Consider the following 21,325-nt stretch of genomic DNA (forward strand, 5'->3'; position numbering starts at 1 on the left):
TGATGTATGGTTTCCAGGATAATGAGCTATGAGCAACGGAGGGTGCAAGAGACAATGATTCCACACGCAGGCCCATCTGGCACAAGGCGACGCTTGACACGTCCCCCGGTACACCACCTTCCGAAGGAGCGATTTGTAAAGCAAGAAAGCTAGGTATACAGAGATCAAATAGAGTAAAGTTATGCAATCAACAGATAGTCCTCAGATATCGTCCCTAGATCGTCCGGGTCGAGGTATAAGATAGCTTCCCTTGCCTTTACTCTCCGATAGCAAGCGCCTGCCGAAGGGAGGCTCAGAATAGTTGATCATGCCTGAGGTTCTCGTAGCGATCTCCTGGCACGTCCCTCTTCTGTTCCTTTTCGACCTCTCCTACGTACTCGAACGCCTGCTTGAGGCCAACCTGTTCATCAAGGGATACGTGAGTTGTTAAGGATTTCGCTGATACGGACAGCAGTAACCAACCTGTTGGAAGAAGTCCTTGATGGTCTTGCCTTCGCACGCCTTCAAGTCGCTTCCTTCGTTCTGGATCGGGATTGGTGAGAACAACACGACGAACGCTGTCCGGCGGAATACTTGCCTTTAACATGCCATAGCTGCGCTGCAAGGCGAGCATGGCAGGCACAAATCCAGTGCAAGGATACATCACGGAGGCAAAGCCGAGATCAGTGCATTCCTGCGTCGTCAGGTTCCCTGTGAGACCCTACGTTGCTTGTGAGAGCTGTGATCCGCGCTTATTCGTCAAGTAACTCACGTCCGGAAGCACATTGATCATGACCGGTTTACCCTCGAGTGCCTTGACCAATCGTGCGCACTCCTCCCTTCCACGCGGGGACTCCATGAACGCCATGTCCGCACCTGCGCAGGCATGACGTCAGCTCAGAATATCAGAACGAAATGGTAGGTAGTAAGACGGACCGGCATCCAGAGCAGCTTTCAGACGCTTGACGCCCTCTTCGAATGCGTGCTCGCCTGCGTCGGGACCGCCGAATTGGATGGCGTTGCGCGCGTCCGTTCTGGCGATGATAAGGAAGTCCGGGTTGCGCCTGGCTTTGACAGCAGCGATTATACGTTCCACGTAGGTGTCAATGTCAGCGACATCTTTCCCCTGAGATGCAGATGAAGTTCAGCCAATGATGCTCGCGTCTATGGTAGCTGGATACTCTTACATCAAGTTGGCCACATCGTTTGGGGAATGTCTGGTCCTCAATATGACATCCGGCAATACCGGCAGCTTCGTACATAGCAATCGTACGCGAAATGTTCAACGGGCCCCCGAAACCGGTGTCCGCGTCCGCGATCACCGGCGTTCCCTCGCATGCCTGGACGACCATGCGCCCGACCTCAGCCATTTCGGTGTTGGTGATAACACTGAGGTCAGGTTCACCGCAGTAGCTGCCTGAGGTTCCGGAGCCTGCGAGGTAGATCCAGTCGAATCCTATGGAGTTGGCAACGTGTGCTGAGATGCCGTCGAATACTCCAGGTCTATCAGCTTCTCGTCAGCCTACGTTTCGAAATGTTCCAAGCGATAGTTCACTGACCCAACCAGACAACGGCCAGCTGTGAATGCGTCGCACGATGAGCATCACGATCACATATCCTATGGGATACCTAGCGTACCGCGCTTCCCATCAGGTCCGAGCGTTCGCGCATTATCTCTCAAGAGCTGGCGTAGGCGTGCTGGTCCGCCGTACTGCGCGACTGCTGGAGGTTGTACTACGGGTCCGGGCATGGTAGGGTGTAACAATTCGTAAGAGGATATTCAGTCTCCATATGCATATTCCTGAGGATATATAGTGCAGTATACATAGCGTCGAGTGATGTCAAAAGATGAGGTCACCAAAGGATGAGGTCACCAAGATAAGTACTTAGCGGTGGAGGAGACTGAGAGCCTGGAGAGAGAGAGAGCGCGCCAGACCTATTTTTAGCCTCCGATACTGCGACGGTGCGTTCCTGCTCGTCATCCGCCGCAGCCTGTGGCTACCAGGTTACTGAGCTATGTTTGTAACTCCAGCGCAACGATGACTTGCATGCGAAATACAAGAAGCTATTAGTATAGGAACATAAGGTGATCAAGCTAGCGAGCGGGCTCCCAGGGCGGAGAACGAAATCCTCTCAAGATCTGTTTATATATGCGGCTGCCCCGCTGCTCTACACATTACTCGCTAGGTGCAACACACTTCGCCTGGGTCGGGCAGTTGGTCTGGGCCTGGTTCTGAAGGACACCATCCTGCGGTTAAAGTAGTGAGCTAATGGTAACGCTACTGGCTGTGCGGTACGCACGAAGTCCCAAGTGCACGCTCCGCCGGCATACGCGCACTGGTAGCCGGTGAACTCGTTGATGAGGACGCCATCATCGCCGTTGTTGTCGGTGGGGCAGACGCATCCGGACGAAGGGCACGCTTCGGAGGTCGGGCAGTTCGTCTGTCCGGGGTTCTGCAACGCACCATCCTGCGACCGACCGGAATGAGTTAGACCGTCATCACAGTAATGTGATGGAATGGCGCACCTTATCACCCCAGGTGCAAGCACCCCCCGGGTAGGCGCACTGGTAGCCGGGGTAGTAGTTGATCAGCACGCCGCTGTCACCGTTGAGGTCGGTCGGGCAAGCGCACGGGGCGCTGTCCGAGGGTTGTTGGTAGCAGGCGACCGCGACCTGCTGCGTGGTGCGGCGATGAAGGCTGGAGAACACCGACACGGGAGAGCTGGCGCCCATGACAGCGGTCGCGGAGAGCGCAAGAGTAAGAGCGATAGTGAAGGCAACCATTGCAATTGTGGAGTGCAGATTTGAGCTTCGAAGGCGGAGGGTGCTTGCAGGAGCGTTGAGGTGCTGGTGCTGGATCATTCGCTCAACAGTCGACGCCTTTTATTCACGAAGGCGTCGCTGGCGAATTACGCCGGCAGCGGGGAGGATGCCTGGGCGCACGAGCGCCAGATTGTGCCTGAGGATGAGCTGTCATGGTATGTGCCACATCCCGACTGCTCAGGGATACAACACGCGGTCTATGACTCCTTGCGGTTTGGCCTGCACAGAAGGCTATGTATCAATACAGAGGCCTAGAAATGCGTACGGAATCGCCGGGGACCAGTACGTACCGACAACAGACGTGCATCAGCACATTAACAGCGGGCCTGCTCATCTCCGATGCGAAAGCAGGCGGGCTGATTGTCAATGCCGCGGCCAGTCGCGTAACATAAGGATCACAGCAGCCAAGGGGCACCACAGCACATAGCGGAGTCGCGGCGTCCTTCCAGAGGGAGTCCATATAGTCTTGGCGTATCGTCTCGCAGTAAGCGCGTGGTGAAAAGATGTTGAAGCCCGATTTGATGTCGGAACCTCGGGTGGTGGACGAGCGTCGCTCGGAAATATGTGCGATGGCAAAGTCCGGTGCCTGAGTGCCATTGAGTGTCATCGTCCATCCCTGGCGCCAGCGCATCAGGTACGCCGGTCGATAGGATCGCAAAGCAGGTATGCATTGATGCAGCGCCATGTTCCAGCCCGTTACGGAAGGACGGAAACAAAGTGTACACCGAACCGGAATGGTTGCGCGGCCCGGGAACGAAGCCACCACCAACCGTTGAAGGGCTTAATGTGCCCGCATGGTCCCTGTGATCAGCACGAGGCGAGGATACCACAGCCGAAACTTGGTGAGAATGTTGCATTCTGCTGATACGAGGATCGCTCGCAAGCTCCTTGGTTCGTCCACAGCCCGGAGTGGAATCCTCAAACCTCGACCGCTCCGCTGGCGGCATGAAGCTGGACCTTCACGGGGTAGTCACACGCACGAGAGCCATTAAAATCGCGGCGCCACAGCTGCTGTCGGTGAGTAACGGCATGCGTACGCAGTGGAGGTCGACAACGAATGTGGAGGTGCGGTGTAACACTGACAGGAGGACCGTGTCAGTCGCTAAATCTGGTTCACGTGGCGCCGGGCGGAATATGGACATCGTTGCCTGTGACAGTGTAGCCCGTTGGTGGACTGTAAGGTGTTTGCAAGCATTCATTTGTAGCTCTATACATACTCATCATGTCCATCTGCGGTCATCGCCCGTACTACATACCGGATGAGCCTGAGCCGGCAGTTATCATATTCGCACAGAGCGTATATACTTACGAGAAGGGAAAATCGGTAAAGGGGATCGCAACGAAATCATCGGACAAGGAACACTTGGATCTGAGAACGTATCGCGTTGATGAATCTATTGCATGACAAACTCAGAGGAAGACTACTGTAGCACATTGATGAAGCCACCACAGGGCATCCCATGGCCATTCATTGACAGCTCGTCGATTGCGTACTGAAAGCCGACGGGGCTAGAGGCCCCTGGCCGTGCGGCCTACGGCTTTCCGTCTTGACGACACCGAGTGATTAATGCAGAAGCTGAGACGTATCGAGATGCTACCAGCATTCATTCCTCGAGAGGTTGAGATTTATTCTTCTCGTCGCACTAACGTCATATGTACCTAGAAGAAGAATTACACGACGTTGCTGGAGTAAATGTGAAGCAGAACGATACCTGAACATGTTCGACTTGACGCCTCGCTTCATGGCGACCGGCACCCCGTCCTCGAGCTCTGAACCGGATGCGCCGCCTTCCCCACTATGTTCTTCGAGACGAGCCATCAGATCGGCGTCCATCTCTGCCGTAGTCCGCTTGCGCTGTGCCGGCTCGGATGAAGCAGCATTTCGGGAGGGGGAAGGGGATGCTTGGTGTTCCGATGATGTTCGGTCGGAGGTCTTGGGGTCGCGAGTAAAGGATATCGTGGTGTCTGTAGCCTGAGTGGCAGTAGAGCGGCTAGCATCGGCCGTCCTCCAGCATAACAGAGGCCGTAAAGTTCGTGATGAAGTTCGTGCAATCATGATCGTGATGGACATGAAGCTGGTGCGAGTTATGAGCGCCGTGGACTCCTGGTGCACACTGGGTGGAGCCTATGACAGGCTAGACGGGCGCCAAAGCGGCATCACCTGTACCCGGGTTCTACAATGCCGCTGGGCCTGCCACGCTCCAAGTGAACAGGTCATCGTATGCTGTAGGCCTCACGACAGTCGGATCTGGTGGAGGATAGATGTTGCATGGCCTCGACAAATGAAACGTCGATGGCATTGACAGAACGTTCCACCGCAGCTTTTTCAGCGTCAGGAACACGTGCATTTGGCCCAACGCTGTAGGAGAGCTATGTGGGAACGTTGCAGAAATCAGCCATCGGTATGGAGAGCAGACACGATGATATGGAGAGCGGTAAGGGGGTCGGAGAAAAACAAGTCCAAAGCGCCTGCGCGATTCAACTTCAACGTCGACGCCGACCACGATCAGAGTGGGCGATGTCTCGTACCATCGATATCGCGATCATGGCCAGATCATGCACTGAATCATCTTTACGGGGACGTGCGGCGGGCGTCTGTTGCTTTGTACGACCGTGTTCCAGAAGGTTCGCCACGAGAACGCCTGCAAGCCGACGCTGTGTACTCTGTGCAAAGAGCAGCACCTACAGCCATCCACAACCAGCGGACGGATAGATCGCACCCTTGTACTCTCCTCGAAGCTTGAAGCTTGACCTCCTGCACCCATCACCTAACATCGAGCCCCTGGTATCATATTGTGACGTCCAATTGTGATGCCTCTCAACTACAAGAAGTGGGACGCACTAGAGGTAAAGATGCGTTTCCAATACGATCGAAGCACCCAGAGCATTGACCGGGGCCGACAGCTCTCAGACGATTCGGATATCGAAGGACACCCGAATGTCGACCACAAGTCGCTAGTGAGGTCAGCTCGCTGCCTTGCCCAATCCAAGCACCTCTTATTGACACGACTGCAGGTGGAGGCAGCGCGACATCCACGAGAAGCGGCAAGCGCGCAATCATCGCATCGCCGAGCTCGAAGTCGAGATCCCGGCCAACACCATCCTGCTCGATCGCCTGAAGGGCTTCAGTGACGCGTTGCAAGGCGCCTCGGACGCGCCATCCTTCTTCTCGCACACCGTCGAGCGCCTGCAGACGCAACCCTCGCCCGAAGGTCCCAAGACGAACGCGGCTGACAAGGTCACTTACGACGGCATGCTCCTCGCCGTGCTGAACAAGGCGAGCGAGGACGCGAAGGCGAAGAAAGAGGAGAGCAAGAGCGATCCCGATCTTGGCGAGTTGCTCATAGACGAGATCAAGATGCATGTCATGAAGCTCGGGGAGGCGATCGAAAACTGGCAGAAGGAGCTCGAGGAACTCCAGAAGGAGAAGACGAAGAAGATCACCACCGAAGACATGCACGATGGCTGGGATTCGAAGGTAAATCCACCATTCTCCGTCACCGACTCCACTCGTTGAAATCCTTCTCTCTCTAGTACGTGCCACCCAAGCCAGCGCCGCCCCCTGTACCCGGCGCCGACAAGAAGACGAAGAAGGTGACCACCACCGAATTCGAAGTCCTCAACCCTGGAACCTCCTCATCCGAGCCCTCCACATCCGCGGCTCCTTCGACGTCGTCCCCTGCCACAACACCCAGTTCAGTGGACGACTACGACGAGCTCCCCGAGATGACACCCAGCCTCGAGGAGTTCTCACGGATTCCGATGGGCGCATACGACAAATCGTTCGAGTACATCCAGACCCACCGCGAGGTCGTCGTCCCCGGTGCGTCGGACGCGCTGCTCATCGCGGCGTTCAACGCGCAACACAGCGACAACCCCAAATACGCGAAGCAGTGTGTGAACCAGAGCTTGTTGCTACAATACTGCGACAAGCTTGGGCCGGACGGCGTTCGGCTCTTCTTCCGAAAGTGCGTCCCTCCCTGCACCCCCCTTCGCTGTGCTTAGGCCGAACGGCTGACTGTCGACGCCCACAGGATGATGAGCAACGACAAGCGCGCCGAAGTTGTGTTTGTCAAAGACGTCGAGGACACGTACGCGCACCTCGTCGAGCGCGTGCGTATTTCGAAGGAGGAAGAAGCGAGCCAGAACGGCGTGGAGCAGATTCAGCTCGTCGCGGAGAACCCGGACACGCAGATCACGTTCAACGTCCCGGACGGCCCACCGCCGGACAACCTCGTGCTCGAGGGCCCGGGCACGGAGGACATGGACGTCGAGGACGTCCGGCGCGCGCTGCAGATGCGGTGGGACGTGTTCCAGGCGTTCGACGACAACATGAAGAAGGCGCTCCGGAGCGGCAAGCTCGAGGCCGTGAACAAGATCTTGGCCGGGATGAAGGTCGAGGACGCAGAGCAAGTCGTGCAAGCGCTGGACATGGCGGGAATTCTGAACTTTGCGGAGGGCGGCATCAGGGACGAGACCAATAACGACGCAGGGGTCGGAGATGCGGAAGGCGTGGAGTGAAGAGACCCGGCACGGAATGTATCGGTTACGGAGCTCGGTTGCTGTACTGCTATCCAACTTGCTTTCGGATATGATGATTATGTGTGTAGCATATTGGTAAATGCAATGTAGTAGGGTATCGTTACACGAGTGTACAGGTTAGGTATCCAATGAGGTAACAGTAATGATTCAAGAGCCTCAAGATTTGGTCCAAGGATACTTGGGCTCGGGGCTGACATGCTCGTGATCCGAGGGGGTGCCAGAAGGAAGTTTGTGGTAGGTGGTCGCAACTCCTTCGACGTGCTCGCCGCGCAAGGCTTTCTTGACACTTTCGGATGCACCATGGATGAGCTTCATGCACTTCTGTGCACTACTTGGCCCGTAGAAGTTGCGAATAATCTCAACCTCCACCTATAGGGGTAATACACTGAGTACATTGTCACGGCAGTCGTACGGCTCCAACATACATCGTCTCCGGGACCTTTACGTCGTTCGATGATCCTATGGCAGCCCTCCCGCCATTCCATGACTTCTTCTGTACCATCCGGGGGCATGTCCTTGTCGCTCCTGGGACAGAGGCCATCCTCGTGGTCGGAGTGATCCGAGCTCGAGCTCGCCGCCTCGCCCTTGCTCTGGGGACTGGCGCGAAGACGGAGGTTCATGCGTTTTCTCTCTTGAGAAGGAGGAGTGATAGTAATGTTGTTCTGGCTGTGCGAGAGCTAGTCGTTTCCAGCTATTCTCTTTATAACCTCCGAAGCGTTGTGCATGTTGTGGTGCATGATCACGGAGCTATGGTCCGGCAAGCACTGCGGCGATCTAAAAATACGTCGAAGCCACTTGCGTCAGCTGAGCTGGGCCTAAACTTGGAATGGCGCGCCAAAGCACCACGCCATTTCAGCGCGTAGGTGTGCTTAGTACAATATTACCTCACATCTCCGCCTGGATGTTGACAGATGTGTAGAGAAGTTGTCATATAGACAGACCAACTGTGCCCGTTCGATCGCTCCCTTGCGAAATGAAACAAGTCGAGCTACTCACTTAAGGTGATCTGGGAGCGCCATGTACGCGATCTTAGTATTAGGGCTCCAAGTTCCAAAGCCTTGCTTCATCTTCCATCCCGCATATCGCCACGAACCGGACAGTGAAGGTTCAAAGAACAACTGCGGGTCAGACCGTAGTATTGAATTGGAGGCCTTGAGGAAGGAAAACATGAGTTCTCCATTCATCAACTCCATATTCCTGCGAGCCACGGGGGCGTGGTCACTGCACACAGATATCATCAAAAAGGTATGGCGAAGCCTGGAGTGAGGCCTAGAAGGGACGCCCTCAAACGTGCGAAGCAACGACTCCATCATAGCTAGTTCTCCATTCAATAATCTCCAGTCCGGCGCGGCTTGGAAAGGGGTGTCAGCTGTGTCTGCTGGTACGGTCTTTGACGATCGAGACTTCGAAGGTCAGCTATCCGGTCCGGAGGCCGCATTTCGATGCTGCCGTGCTCATCGGAGGCACGAGTCTGAAAACAAACATGAAAGCATCGGACAAGCACTCGCTTACGTACGGAGACTGCCCGTCGTCCGCGTCGGAAGCTGAACGCAAGAGGCACATAGTCGTTGGACCACGCGGCATCAGGCCTCTTGCCGAATGGTTACATCGCATATACAGCGCTAATGTCAATAAGAGAAATCGCCTGCGCAATTTTGTCAAACACAAAGTCGTGGTTACCACGTGCAAACCCTGGACAGTACCTTCCACTATCCACACCGTTCACTGACCGCAAACTCGCCAGTAGTCTTCAGGAACTCCTCAACGTCCTTCCTCACCTCGTGGGTGGAGAACGCCACCTCGACGCTGTACGTCCCGATCGCCGCCCCGCCATCGTCGCCCACCTCCACTTTCGTGAGGCCGTCCCACTCCGCAACGTGTTTCCCGTCCTTCGTCCATTTCACTTCGTACTTCTCCGCATTCTCGACAGCGTGCTTCTTTCCTGCTTCGCCCACCCTGAACTGAGCCAACGGGACGAGATTGAGCTCGATCGTGCGCTTCCACTTGTTAGAGTACTTCGTGCACGAGGTAGTGATATCATCGACGAACTCGACGCGCCGTGCGAGCGCGAGCCAGAGGCCTTCCGTGCAGACGCTGCAGAAGTCCGGCGTGGTTACCTGACGCATGAGGCAATCCTCGTTGGTGGGGCGGTACGAAGTCTCATTTTTATCCGAGAAACTGTATGTTCGTCAGTTACGATACAGCGAGTTCCGAGGAGTTGGCGGCTTACGTGGGGAATACACCATAGTATCCGGGTTTAGACACAAATCTGCAGCGGGGGTGAACGACGAAGAACGAACTAAGATATGAGGTTGACATACTCGCTTTCATCGCCGAACTCGAGGATCTCGACGTTGCACAGTTGAGCAGTGTTCGCCTTCTCGCGTTCCTTGCTGTTGAGGATAAACGTGACAATGTGCTCTCCTGCCTTCAGACTGGTGTCGTTGTAGACATCATAGTGGTATCTGATCGACATGAGTCTAGCCTGAGTACAGAAAGTCACGTTGACCCCGAGAGATCGAACACTGACCTGTCAACACCAATGTTCTCCTTTGGCTCCCAGTTGAGGTCCCTTCCGTCAAACAGGACAGTCAACTCCTCCGCCGAGGGAACACCTGAGATGGAGAACCGGACAAGGTATCGCGAGTACGTCCCGGAGGATGTGAAAGTAGCGGACCAGGGCGTGGAGGTGTTCAGCATCGCCCAGGCATAGTCCTGGAGCGGCATCACCGAGCGTTCCACGCGCACCGGTCGCGAAGCGGAGGGCGGATCAGTGAGCCAATGAGACCAGCTCGGGCCGTGCTTGAGATCGCGGTCGTGGTTGGCATTGACGCCGAAGTAAGCGTACCCGCCGTCATATTCCTCGCCGACCGGGATGACAGAATGACCAAGCTCGTGTCTACGCGCGATCGGTCAGTCACTGAGAGTTAGAACACGGAAACACGTTTCACCTCAAAATGAGAGCTCCGTTTGCCTCAGATGGCGTGATAACCCTGAAGGAGCAAATGTATCTGTTTGTGCGTTCATAACCAACAGTACCGCAGCTCACGTAAACTGCCCTCCAAGTCCTGGATGATCACCAAGACATCAGGAGCAGATAGGAGGCCGACTACTTCAGACGCACCACCGTAAAGCGGGTCATTGCCTAGAGTCCATGGCATTGAACAACAAGAGCTGGTCTGTATCACAAAGTAAATGACCTAGCAGAATGGGGTAGTCGCATCTTGAGCTTTGGGAAAGGCAGGCTGCGCGAGCTTGATCTGGCTTGCTGTAGAGAACGCCGCGAAGCTCTGTACCAGGACGGTAGAGTCCAAAAGGGGTGCTATTGTGGGATATAAGCCGTTTGCCTCGTCAAAAAGCAAGCTGCTCACTCCTTGGGCTTCCCGAACGTGCCGATTCCGTGCTATATCATGCCAACGAATCAGTAATGTTAGGAGCGTTGCGCAGGATTGGGAGTAGTTACCTCGTTGCTGGGTGAGAACGCAGCCCAGAAGTTCAGGAGAGGTTGAACGGTATCGAATGTCTGGTTTGCGGATATTTCGAGTGCCAGCTTGGTGGCATCGTCGAGGAACTTCTGTTTTTCAGAGGCAAGGTCTACATAGCTGGAGTGGATATGGCAATAAAGATGGATATGTAGACTCACATCCGTCCGAAAAGAACATTAGGTCGACGCGGTTCGTCGACGGCCCGGACTGCACAATTTTGTGCACTTCCAGAGGAGGATACTGCAACTCTGCTCCGATCGCGAGCTTGGGCGACGTAAACACGGTCTGTTGCTGTGCATCAAACCGAGCAGCGGTCGATGTATGGGAGTCGACGAGCACGGGGAAGTCCCACTCGCTCGGATCTCCACAAAGCTTGCGAGCTTCAGTCCAGAGAGCATCTGCGTCATGAGAGTATGCACGAATCCTTGGGGGCTCCGAGGTGAGGTTCTCTATATGCACACCCCCTGGAATCGACGAGAGGCCCTTGTACGTCCCAAACTCGCGTAACTGGACGGTGCCGCACGCGCCAGAGCTCGCAGCAGGGTCTCGATACACGATCAGCTCGAAGGCATGCTCGAGGGTGGTCAAGCGCGTATTGACCGACGCGCAGACCGAGGCCGCCGACAGCGCGACGACCGCCAGAGTCACAAAGCTGGCTGCTCTGAACATAGCTAGAGGTCAAAGCCTAGTGTGATGCACGCACTATGATATAAGTACCGCGGTCCGCAGAGGGCCGCATAAGTTCAGGAAGCCACGCGGTGGGAGATAAGTTGGCAAGGAACATGGAAGGACGGCTCTCCGCCCGTCGCCGCGACCACGCGTCGCGTTCACCTCGAGCTCGGCGACATACCCGGCGCAAGTAATGACTACCGTATTACGACAACTCGCGAGATAGATAACGGTCCAAAATGCCCGGGCTTGATGAGGGGCGGTAGATAATGCCGAGGGCTTGATATACAGCAAGGGAGTGACATCTACACATTAATCCTGTGGACGATTAAATACCGTAATACCTAATCAAAGCAACACATTCAACTTGCAACCTCTGGAGGTTCTGCAGATTCGTGTTACGGTAGCAGAGTGAACCTGGCACAGCTATGACTCCATAGCGTTTGGATCCGTTTCTGTGGTATCCTCGTTATGAACCAGAATCCGCTTCCGGTCCTCGTCTCTGATGGAATGTATGCGTTAGTGAAGGTTTACCGTAGAATTCACCTGGACGAACCTCATCTCCCCTTCTTCGTCATCCTCCGAGCGTTTCCTCCGCGAGACGGTACGTTCCATCTGCTGCGGATATGAGGCTAGAGTCGCATTCGCTTTGTATATTGATTCGTATTCCTATCCAAGTTCCTTGGCATAAGACTGCGTGCGATGGGGCCAGTGATAGAGCAAACCGAGAACATACCTTGATCTGTGTCATGAATCCACTGTTGGGAGCGATACAGTATCGCCTGTTCTGGACCATGTGCAAGGCATCTTCCCAGGACAACTGAAAATGTTCCATAACGAACATGATTACAAACGAAGGAGACAGGCTGATGCCGCCTATGTAACATATAATCAAGATCAGGGATCTACGCAAAGTCAAGCAAAGGTTTTTACCGTTGCAGTGGACTAGTACGCGGCCCCCTCGGGCGATCGCGTCGTCAATGAATTTCTTTGCTCTGTAATGTGTACGGCCAATCATTATGCCGTTGCATCTTCAATGAGGGTTAAGAACGAACCCCGGGAATAGGCGGATAAGATTCTGGTCTTCCGTGTCTTGTACATCCAGAGTCATGTAGATGAAATGTTCCGGGAACCGCGGCTTCACTGAGAATGCCTCCTTCGCGTCTCGAATGCACAGACTGTCGAACATCTGCCGTAAGTCGAACCCGAGCCGCAACACAAGTCCGCGAATGATGATGCATACACATGAGTGATGCCCAGAGATTGCAGCGTTTCCAGTGACTTCGAAATCAGGAATGGACCAAGAAGTAATCCCGGTATGATCTCTTGACATTCTCGTCGCATCTCATACCTGCGATAGAGTGGCGCAAGGTTAGATCGTGATGATATTAAGAGGAGAGAGCGCGCCAGTGCCCGCGCACAGGAAGACAAGTTGTTAGTGTACGAACTTCCACTCGCTGTCACCAGGTCCTTGCACCATGTCCCGTAGTTCATCTGCAGAGAGTTGCGCAGGTCCAGGAGGTCGCGCCGGGGTCATTATCGTGAAGTACACTGGTTCTGGAAAGGGGAGAAAAGAAGCTGGGAAACCCAGAGGGCGGAACGTGTGCGTTGACCGTACAGTTGCAGGCTCGGGGTATAGCAAGAGTCCCAGATACTGGTATTATCTGAGTGCCGTGGAGGGCGAGAGGCACACGCGTATATGCCTTAAGGCACGGGATTAGTAACGGAAGTAGTGGTTTGTTGTGGGGTTTCGTATAGCTTCATAGCTTCATTGTCGACCATGTCTTCGCTCACACCGGACGCTGACTCGCCGTGGGACGACGACGATCTGTCGACTGCTCGCCCGTCTGAAAGCGCTGTCGCCGACGCGGATTGGGCCCGCCTCGAGTCCAACTTCGTCAACGTACGCAGCCATCGCGTCCATCTGCGATGCCCATCTCATCCGGCTTAGGCTGGCTACCGCGAGGGCATCACCGCCGGAAAAGAATCGGCCCTGCAAGAAGGCTTTGACGCTGGATTCGCGCAGGTCGGCGTGCCTCTTGGCCGTCAGGTCGGCCTCTTACGAGGACGTGCGGCGGCGCTGCTGAGCTTTCTGAGCGTGTCTGGGACCTCGGATAGCGAACATCTGCACGCGGCGCGCGACATCGCGAACAAGCTCGGGAGCATCCGCTTTTCGGATATTGCGCCGCGTGATCTCGAGGCGGAGCAGCACGCGAAGGAACATCTCGATTCTTACAAGGGAAGCGCGGACGCGGATACGGACCTCGGGGAGAATGAAGAGCTGGCGGATAAGCGGGCGATGGAAGGGTTGGAGGACCTGATGGCGAACATGTCCTCGGCAAGGCCTGCAGCCAGCTCTGGTCGTCCCAGCCTCGAAGACCTCCCCCAATTGGAGAAACAATTGGACGACCTGTGTTTGCATCTCGGAATCCCTCCTAGGAGTTGAAGTCCGTTTTGAACCTCGTGGTGCTACTGGAGCACGTCCGTTTCAAGCTGCCTTCAAGCCCAAAGCAGCTTGTTCAGGTAAGCACTTCAGCCCTTGTGGCACGACCCCACTCATACGCAATACCAGATTCGCCCATGAGCAACTTGCTATTCACGTTGAAAGAATGCGTCACAAAGAGGGCGATGGTCGTGGGCGTACGTTCCATGAAGTGGTTATGACCGGCGGCTCTGTTGACCAATGTCTTCAGATTCCCGCACATCACTGCACATCATTGCAACAGTGCAGAAAACCCGATGGCGGCCTCTGGCAACGGTTGCTGGAAACACCATCCGTATGCTAGGTCAGGCGTACCATTTGTCCGCGATGTCCTACATGGATACATCATACGTATACAGAGTTTGTGGTTTCCAGCTCTCGCCGAACTTAAAGGTACTCGTGTTTGCCCACCTTCAATACCATTTTCGTCACGGTTTCATGGACGGCTTCCTCGACAAGCTAGCTATGGCGAGGCGGCGTGTAACGACGAAAGGGACAATACATAGTGAGTAAACCGTGCGAAAGAGATAACGAAGATGTGGGAGAGAGCCGCCGCGCGGGTGGGCACGTCCAACCACGCGCGGCGAACCTGCGCACCGTTTTTGGAAAAGAACATTCAGTAACACTGAATCAAACGGTGCGAACGCCGTAGGGCGGGAAGGGTGGGAGACACAAAAAAGACGCGGGAGGCGAGAAAGGATGAGCAGCTGCGCGACGCGCGTGCGGGCTCAGCCTTTCTCGCCCAGGCTAGCTTGTCCTCTGATAGGCCAGAGCTCGTACCTCGCTCGTGCCCTATCTCCCATCAGTTCAGATACAGTACTGCCATTATCATCGCGGTTTCAGTGGGCATCAGTGGGCATCAGTGAGCATCACATGTACAGAAGATGACATGAACAGCAATCACAAGCACCGGTGAGGTCACGTGTTAACAAAATATGCAGGGGTCCGAAATGTCTAGCGGCGATGCCATTGGCTGGGAACTGCCGAGCTCTGACTGAGCGCTTTGCTGAGCAAGTCAATTTACGTGGTCATCGTGGTCTAAAATGGGCCGAGTTAGACAATTTCGGGGCGTTTCGATCAGCGTCAACATATTGGCGGTTCGGACCTGACATTAGCCATGATATATGTATGTTCTCGGTAGACCTGCCTCTTGTGCCACTTGAAGACCAGCAACGGTTCGGCCAACGTCATAACAGTCCCTGCGATATGTCGTCGCGCAGCCCCAGCCTCGGGAAGGGACCGCGTTCGCCCTTTCACGAAGGTGTTCACTTTGGGAGACTACATGAGCTGCTATTCATCATTGTCATAAGCTGTGAGTACGCTTCGAGAAGCTGCTTCTCAGTTACAGGTCTGACCGATTTCCAGGCGGACAACTAGTAAGACATCAAACTACGTTGTGATAGACATCGACCCTGAACTATGTTATAGTTCACGCAAGCCAGCCTAGGCCAGGTCGTTGTACCACTGGAGATCATTGCCAAGTCCTTGGGAACGTCTGACCCCGCTCAAGAGTCATGGACGATCGCCGCCTATTCCCTCACCGTGGGGACGTTCGTTCTGCCCGCAGGCAGATTGGGCGACATGTACGGCCACAGGAGGATATTACTCGCGGCGTACATGTGGTTTGCGCTCTGGTCTCTCATATCTGGGTTCTCCGTGTACGCGCGGTCGGTGATCATGTTTGATGTCTGTCGGGCCATGCAGGGCATCGCACCGGCAGCAGTTCTCGTCAACAGTGTCGCTATCCTGGGACGTACATACCTACCAGGACCCCGTAAAAACTACGCGTTCGCCATCTTCGCCGCTGCGGCACCCAACGGCTTTCTAGTTGGATGTGAGTTCATCGCCGAAATACATGGCGCACCACGATTAACTTTCTCCCAGCGGTGTTCTCGAGCCTATTCGCACAGTTCCTGTGGTGGCCGTGGGCGTTTTGGTCCGAGGCGATCGCGTGCCTCGTAATGGTACCCGCCGTGTACTTCGTCATCCCTGCAGACGTTGTTCTGGACGCACCCGATCCAGAAACAGATGTAGCAGCGTCGTCTGCATCTTCTGTTTCTTCGGAAATCACTGCAGGACCTCGGTTTGACTGGTTGGGCACTGTGCTCGGCATCAGCGGCCTCGTTCTCGTCAACTTCGCCTGGAATCAGGCGCCAGTCGTAGGCTGGCCGACGCCGTACACATATGCGCTTCTCATCGTGGGCATCATCCTCGTTTGCGCGTTCCTGGTGGTCGAAAGTCGCGTTCACGGCGCTCTCGTACCAACAAAAATATGGAATCGACGTATCAGCATGATGCTGGCTTGCATGTGAGTCGCGTTGTTGTGACCATTCGGAACAGCAGATCTGATTACTCTCTTTGATATCAGTGTCTTAGGATGGTCCACCTTCGTGAGTTGGTCGTTCATCTCCATGGTACTCGCGTTCCTGATAGTTCCGTCCTGTAGGGCATCTGGAATTTCTACGGCATTCGCTTCTTGATCCAGATGCGAGAGAACACGCCACTGGGGGCCGTCGCGGACTTCGTCCCATCTGGTGTTGCGGGTGCGATCGCGACGGTACTGACTGGCTTTCTCTTGCCAATGTGCGTACACTGACCTTCTATTGATCACTGTTCACCGTACCAACCGATTATTTTATAGTATCGGCCCGTCCTTTGTCATGGTTCTTGCACTCTGCGCCTTTTGTGTTGCGACCATCCTGTTCGCAACCGCCCCGATACATCAAACGTACTGGGCTCAGACGTTCGTGAGCATCATCATCGCTCCGTAAGCCTTCACCTCGCCTCACGCCAATTAAACACTGATCTGTTTCATCCCTTCTTACCCTCCCATATGGATTAGATTCGGCATGGATATGAGGCAAGTATCGCGGGAAAATGGACTTTGGCTGCTATTTAACTAGATTACCTCGTAGCTTTCCAGCAGCATCTCTCGTCGCCAGCAATTCTGTTCAACGTCATCAACGTGAGTAACTCCGTTGTTATGTGAAGATACGTGTTCACAGAATGGTAAAAACTCATTAGAGGGAATGTATGTGTTCATCCATTAAAGTCCTGAGAAGCATTGCTCATTGAACCCTTGAGTACAGTGCTGCCAGCCTTGTCAACACTTTCGTCAACTATTCTGTGTCCTTGGGACTTGGCTTCGCCGGCACCGTAGAGACGCAGCTTAACCGAGGAGGTAAGACGAAAGCCGACGTCCTGCGCGGCTATCGCTCCGCCTTCTACTTGGGTATCGGGTTTTCGTCCCTAGGCATCGGTGTCGCCCTGCTCAACGTGGCGCTGGATCATCGCGCCAATCGGAGGGTGAAAGCGAACCCGGAACTAGTAGAAAAGCACGCACAAAGCTCGCAGCATGGCGATGGACCCGAGACACGGTCTCACGCATAGAGCAGACTCTGGTAGCATCCGCCAGTAGAAGCAACGAGTCTGGGGCTGAGTCTCGCAATCATATCAGAACATATCTAGTATTTCATAGAGCACATAGTCCAATATTTTACCCTGTATTACATTGCATTTGATACGCGGTTATTTTCGTTTATATCGAGGCAACTAACTTGCCACCGTTCAATACCCTGTCTACCATTCTCTCCGATGAACCTAGGTAACGACCAGGATCGCACAGCTTCTGAAGCTGCTCCGCGGATAACCGATGATTGACATATACCTATGTTGCTCAGTCTATCGAGGATGCTTTTCCCCAACCACTTTTTTCCCACTGGGTTTTAGTGGGGGGGTTTTTAGTGCGCCGACATGGATCGACTATAGCGCAGGTAGGGGCCTGAAGAGGTCAGGACTCTGGGGTAGAACAGATAGTACGATACACCTGGAGTAGGGTATACAGTACGATACACATTCATGTAATTATGCACACTCTGGTCGAAGCGGTGTGTTGGCTCATAGAGCGGACGGGAACCGTGTAGACCAGGGTGTCCCGGCTCGCCACTAGTGCGAGGCCCTGGGGCCCGGCTGTTCCGGTATTGGGACCGCGCCGGTTAATACTACCTACCTACTACCTACCTACCACTATTCAAAACCTTCTGGTCTTCAAGAAGCAGCTCGTACAGCGGCCGCCCCTCGGTGGCCGATCGATGACACAGGTCATACACAAGATCGTGTGCGACCTGTCTTCCCAGAAAAGGGCCCAATCCCATCATGACAGCCTCGCTACAGATTGCGCCACGAGTGAGATCCAGGTTCCGCCGCATCGCATCCTCGTGCACCTCTAGGCCGTCGAGGACGTCTCGCGTTTGAATGAGGCAAGCATGGGCGAGAGTGCAAATCTGCGGCAACACGATCCATTCGATTTCCCATGGTCCCGTCGAGCGTTCGTGGTCCTCCACCATAGCGTCATACAACGCAGCGCTTAGCTGTCGGACGGTGCTCGCCATAGCGGTGATGTACACGCTTGATATAGGATTCCTCTTCTGCGGCATGGTTGACGACGAGCCTCGATGGGGGACGTACGGCTCGCTGGCCTCGCCGACCTCGTTTTGCATCAGGAGCTTGAGGTCCGTCGCGAACTTGGCGCAGGTCCCAGTCACAAGGGCAAAGAACCCGCCGCATTCGGCGATGCGGTCTCGTTCCGTGTGCCATGCGATCTCCGGCACACCCAGGCCCAGTTCAACGGCGACCTCATGCTGGCACCGCAGCGCGATGTCGCTTTCTCCCGAAGGGCTTAATGTAGCGAGCGTACCGGCGGCCCCAGAGAAGTCCAGTACCAGCAGTCGCGGAAGAAGCTCGGCCAGCCGCGTACGGTGGCGTTCGAATGTCGCGAGCAGCCTCGCAAGCTTGAAGCCAAATGAAATGGGGACGGCTTGCTGCAGATTCGATCGCCCTGCCATCGGGGTGGATCTGTATTTTGCGCAGAGAACACGCAAGCTGGAAGTAATTTGATCGAGCGAAGCGGAGACGAGTTCCATGGTGTCACGAAGTTGGAGGACGGTAGCAGTATCGGTCACGTCCTGAGATCATCGAGGGAGGTTACAACACAGACGCCGCGAAATATGGCAATTGTGCTTACCTGGGTTGTTGCGCCCCAGTGAGCCCATTCACCTAGCCCATCTTCAATCTCATTGACGGAAGTAACTAACTGCTTGACCACAGGTAGGACGGGGTAGCCAATAAGCTTCGTCTGCCTAAAATCGGTGAGAAGACTTATTAGCAAGTCCCTATTTTGGAGTTTAGGGTGCATAGTGTCAGTGCGAGAGCACTAGATGTGCTAGATTATCCATGTACTCCTGATCAAAGGTTCGGAGTGCGGCAACCATTCCAGGATTCGACCATCAGAGAGTACCAGGGGGTAGCACGTCCATCGCAGCTTGCAGCTGGGGGAAAGGCATCCTACTCACTCCTCCAGCTTGACCCAATCGATAAGTTCCAGAGAACACCTTTCAGATATAGCTTGCGCTGCATGTTTTGGTATGATTTCCAAGCGTGCCTGCGCTCGTGCCAAAGCAGCTATGTCGTAGGTTGGCATGAACTCTTGTAGGATAAGCCCATGCCTTCGATACCTTCGAAGTTCAAGTAATATTGCGTTCTGCGCTTGTCATTCCATATCTGTGCGCTCTCCGGTGTAGAGAATATGGTCCTGAAGATGACAGAGTCGGCCACAGAGGTCATAACGAGCTGCTGCCTTCCGACGACGAGAAGGGAAAATGTGTGAAAACAGAAAACGGGCCGCTCCGGATCCGTGCTAAGTTCAGCTCGCTCATCCTTGGCTCAGCTGGTCTCGAAACAGGCCTCAGGTTACACTTGCACTTCAACATCACTGCGCACCGATGTTCTGGACATCCGCCATAGCCCCAGCGAAAATAATTCATTCGGAGTACAGTTGCCGTGCTACCCTACTAGATCTGGACAACTCATTCTGTACGGTACGAATCGCCAGAGAAACAGGATGGCATGCTCGAAAACACTAACATGTCATCACATCGGAACATCGAGACACCGTAACAAGCAGGACAGAACCAGTCAGGCGCGACCAGCCCGGCAGCTAGTAAACGAACTGTTGCGTGCAGGTCAGAATCTGACGCGCCTAGCTCAGATGCTAAGTAAAGTCTGCTTCTGAGTCCGATTCCCTATGTCGCCTGCGGTCTGTCTCTCGCACTTTCACGTCGACATGGGTGGTGATAGCGATGTTCTGACAATATCGTTCGTATTGTTCGCCACAACGAACATCCGGCACTCACCCTAGTAAGGTCCGTAGACCTACCAAGTCCTGGAAATTCTCGAGCTGACCAAATCCTGAACACGTCTCCGTAGCATTCTGCTAGAACCGGGATGGCCTCGAGTCCCAACGCCTGAGCTCGAACATGGCACATTCGGTATCTCAGACAAAATCTTCCTTCTGCCTTCACAGAAATATCCTAGCGCGAGGAGACACGGTGAGCTCGTCTTCTAGCAGTAGCATAGTACATCCGCACCGGAAATGGGAACACAATGCGTTTCTTTCCCTGATACTCGATCTTGACGGCTTCCACGAAATGGTTACCTGACAGATCCGAGGTTCGCAGTGCCTGGCGATGAATGGGATAGTTGTTGGTCAATGCGAGAGCGTCTCCAGGTTCGGCAATGGTCAGCTCTCCAGGAACGTCTTGCATGTCGGATTCGGAGCCATCAGCTTCAATGGCGGCAATGGGAGGAAGACTGATGTCCTCACCCTCAACCACCGTTGTCGGCACCGCAAATAGGTCTACGTAACATACCATGCCCTCGGTTGGAATGTCACTGAAATGAAAATTAGTGGGTGAGCACGTTGATCCTGTGGTAGAGAACATACTCCAGCTGTTGAATCTCTTCCTCCGCGGCATCAGGCTCTTTATTGTCCCGAACATGGAAGAAAGTGGCAGACGCTACGGGCGGAGGATCGATCTGTCCACTATTTGGTCACAGTGAAAAGGTCGAACAATGTGAGGACAGACTGGTCGACGATCTACCCATACCGACAATGTTAAGCCATTGTGTAACCCATAGGATGGCGACGACAGTACCATTGGCACCGCACTTGCGGCCATGCTCTGCCTTCTGCAGCTCTCGCAGCTCGGTGCGAATAGTGTGATGGGCGAAAGGGCCCGTAGAGAAAGTCACCGATCTGCCTATGACGGCCATGTAGCTGGTGCAGTTCTTACGGCTTCGTGGTGTTGCACCCCCGGCTTATATGGCGAAAAAACAAGTGATGCACGCCACAAGCTCCGCAAACATGATGAGTGCATGAGTACGGGCAATTTGGCACGTTTGAACTCTCGAAGCTACCATCCGAGGACACGGAACCGAAACAAGGTACGTTTATCAGGAATGTGACAGGACGTTGCGGGAGATACACAGGAATATATCCGCGTTCGC

General features: G+C 54.5%; 11 protein-coding genes across 11 annotated transcripts; 3 read left to right on the plus strand and 8 right to left on the minus strand.

Annotated features, from left to right (window-relative positions):
• Positions 1–292: 292 nt before the first annotated feature.
• Positions 293–1,481, minus strand: PUNSTDRAFT_60310 (Phosphoenolpyruvate/pyruvate domain-containing protein; the record flags this gene model as incomplete). The annotated part of the gene is made up of 4 exons (XM_007380187.1): positions 293–700; positions 752–855; positions 916–1,105; positions 1,167–1,481. Coding segments are annotated over 4 exons (1,017 nt in total), but the record flags the coding sequence as incomplete, so codon positions are not given.
• Positions 1,482–2,155: 674 nt separating this feature from the next.
• PUNSTDRAFT_61129 (uncharacterized protein) lies at positions 2,156–2,713 on the minus strand (the record flags this gene model as incomplete). Its single annotated transcript, XM_007380188.1, has 3 exons — positions 2,156–2,227; positions 2,281–2,448; positions 2,507–2,713. 3 exons carry the CDS (start codon positions 2,711–2,713, stop codon positions 2,156–2,158), a joined length of 447 nt encoding a protein of 148 aa, XP_007380250.1.
• Positions 2,714–2,832: 119 nt separating this feature from the next.
• PUNSTDRAFT_49955 (uncharacterized protein) lies at positions 2,833–3,622 on the minus strand. Its single transcript, XM_007380189.1, has 2 exons — positions 3,094–3,622; positions 2,833–3,022 (listed from the first exon to the last, which is right to left on the minus strand). Exons 1-2 carry the CDS (start codon positions 3,261–3,263, stop codon positions 3,001–3,003), a joined length of 192 nt encoding a protein of 63 aa, XP_007380251.1. The 5' UTR covers positions 3,264–3,622; the 3' UTR covers positions 2,833–3,000.
• A 1,806-nt stretch (positions 3,623–5,428) lies between these two features.
• On the plus strand, positions 5,429–7,446 carry PUNSTDRAFT_97495 (hsp90-like protein). Its single transcript, XM_007380190.1, has 5 exons — positions 5,429–5,650; positions 5,708–5,766; positions 5,819–6,281; positions 6,338–6,771; positions 6,838–7,446. The coding sequence occupies exons 1-5, from the start codon at positions 5,615–5,617 to the stop codon at positions 7,322–7,324; spliced, it is 1,479 nt and encodes a 492-aa protein (XP_007380252.1). The 5' UTR covers positions 5,429–5,614; the 3' UTR covers positions 7,325–7,446.
• PUNSTDRAFT_118416 (uncharacterized protein) lies at positions 7,415–8,075 on the minus strand. Its single transcript, XM_007380191.1, has 2 exons — positions 7,771–8,075; positions 7,415–7,714 (listed from the first exon to the last, which is right to left on the minus strand). The coding sequence occupies exons 1-2, from the start codon at positions 7,963–7,965 to the stop codon at positions 7,502–7,504; spliced, it is 408 nt and encodes a 135-aa protein (XP_007380253.1). The 5' UTR covers positions 7,966–8,075; the 3' UTR covers positions 7,415–7,501.
• A 972-nt stretch (positions 8,076–9,047) lies between these two features.
• On the minus strand, positions 9,048–11,544 carry PUNSTDRAFT_118417 (uncharacterized protein). The gene is made up of 11 exons (XM_007380192.1): positions 10,989–11,544; positions 10,809–10,939; positions 10,717–10,748; positions 10,546–10,667; positions 10,470–10,490; positions 10,395–10,413; positions 10,297–10,338; positions 9,876–10,244; positions 9,667–9,810; positions 9,576–9,614; positions 9,048–9,523 (listed from the first exon to the last, which is right to left on the minus strand). The coding sequence occupies exons 1-11, from the start codon at positions 11,497–11,499 to the stop codon at positions 9,055–9,057; spliced, it is 1,899 nt and encodes a 632-aa protein (XP_007380254.1). The 5' UTR covers positions 11,500–11,544; the 3' UTR covers positions 9,048–9,054.
• A 187-nt stretch (positions 11,545–11,731) lies between these two features.
• Positions 11,732–13,172, minus strand: PUNSTDRAFT_82006 (phosphotyrosine protein). Its single transcript, XM_007380193.1, has 7 exons — positions 12,948–13,172; positions 12,743–12,850; positions 12,555–12,677; positions 12,433–12,494; positions 12,236–12,375; positions 12,056–12,168; positions 11,732–12,001 (listed from the first exon to the last, which is right to left on the minus strand). Exons 1-7 carry the CDS (start codon positions 13,034–13,036, stop codon positions 11,926–11,928), a joined length of 711 nt encoding a protein of 236 aa, XP_007380255.1. The 5' UTR covers positions 13,037–13,172; the 3' UTR covers positions 11,732–11,925.
• A 107-nt stretch (positions 13,173–13,279) lies between these two features.
• Positions 13,280–14,419, plus strand: PUNSTDRAFT_97504 (uncharacterized protein; the record flags this gene model as incomplete). Its single annotated transcript, XM_007380194.1, has 4 exons — positions 13,280–13,402; positions 13,451–14,022; positions 14,072–14,139; positions 14,193–14,419. 2 exons carry the CDS (start codon positions 13,280–13,282, stop codon positions 13,943–13,945), a joined length of 618 nt encoding a protein of 205 aa, XP_007380256.1. The 3' UTR covers positions 13,946–14,022; positions 14,072–14,139; positions 14,193–14,419.
• A 706-nt stretch (positions 14,420–15,125) lies between these two features.
• PUNSTDRAFT_49960 (uncharacterized protein) lies at positions 15,126–17,468 on the plus strand. Its single transcript, XM_007380195.1, has 11 exons — positions 15,126–15,293; positions 15,347–15,357; positions 15,410–15,815; positions 15,866–16,289; positions 16,350–16,371; positions 16,428–16,564; positions 16,623–16,748; positions 16,824–16,841; positions 16,897–16,946; positions 17,006–17,012; positions 17,071–17,468. The coding sequence occupies exons 1-11, from the start codon at positions 15,188–15,190 to the stop codon at positions 17,369–17,371; spliced, it is 1,608 nt and encodes a 535-aa protein (XP_007380257.1). The 5' UTR covers positions 15,126–15,187; the 3' UTR covers positions 17,372–17,468.
• A 51-nt stretch (positions 17,469–17,519) lies between these two features.
• PUNSTDRAFT_61327 (L-Aspartase-like protein) lies at positions 17,520–19,603 on the minus strand (the record flags this gene model as incomplete). Its single annotated transcript, XM_007380196.1, has 5 exons — positions 17,520–17,648; positions 18,019–18,945; positions 19,005–19,119; positions 19,333–19,441; positions 19,495–19,603. 5 exons carry the CDS (start codon positions 19,601–19,603, stop codon positions 17,520–17,522), a joined length of 1,389 nt encoding a protein of 462 aa, XP_007380258.1.
• Positions 19,604–20,061: 458 nt separating this feature from the next.
• On the minus strand, positions 20,062–20,583 carry PUNSTDRAFT_61703 (uncharacterized protein; the record flags this gene model as incomplete). The annotated part of the gene is made up of 2 exons (XM_007380197.1): positions 20,062–20,349; positions 20,407–20,583. The coding sequence occupies 2 exons, from the start codon at positions 20,581–20,583 to the stop codon at positions 20,062–20,064; spliced, it is 465 nt and encodes a 154-aa protein (XP_007380259.1).
• Positions 20,584–21,325: the final 742 nt, after the last annotated feature.

This window comes from Punctularia strigosozonata, assembly GCF_000264995.1.
Source record: "Punctularia strigosozonata HHB-11173 SS5 unplaced genomic scaffold PUNSTscaffold_2, whole genome shotgun sequence".
Classification (NCBI taxonomy): Eukaryota; Fungi; Basidiomycota; class Agaricomycetes; order Corticiales; family Punctulariaceae; genus Punctularia; species Punctularia strigosozonata.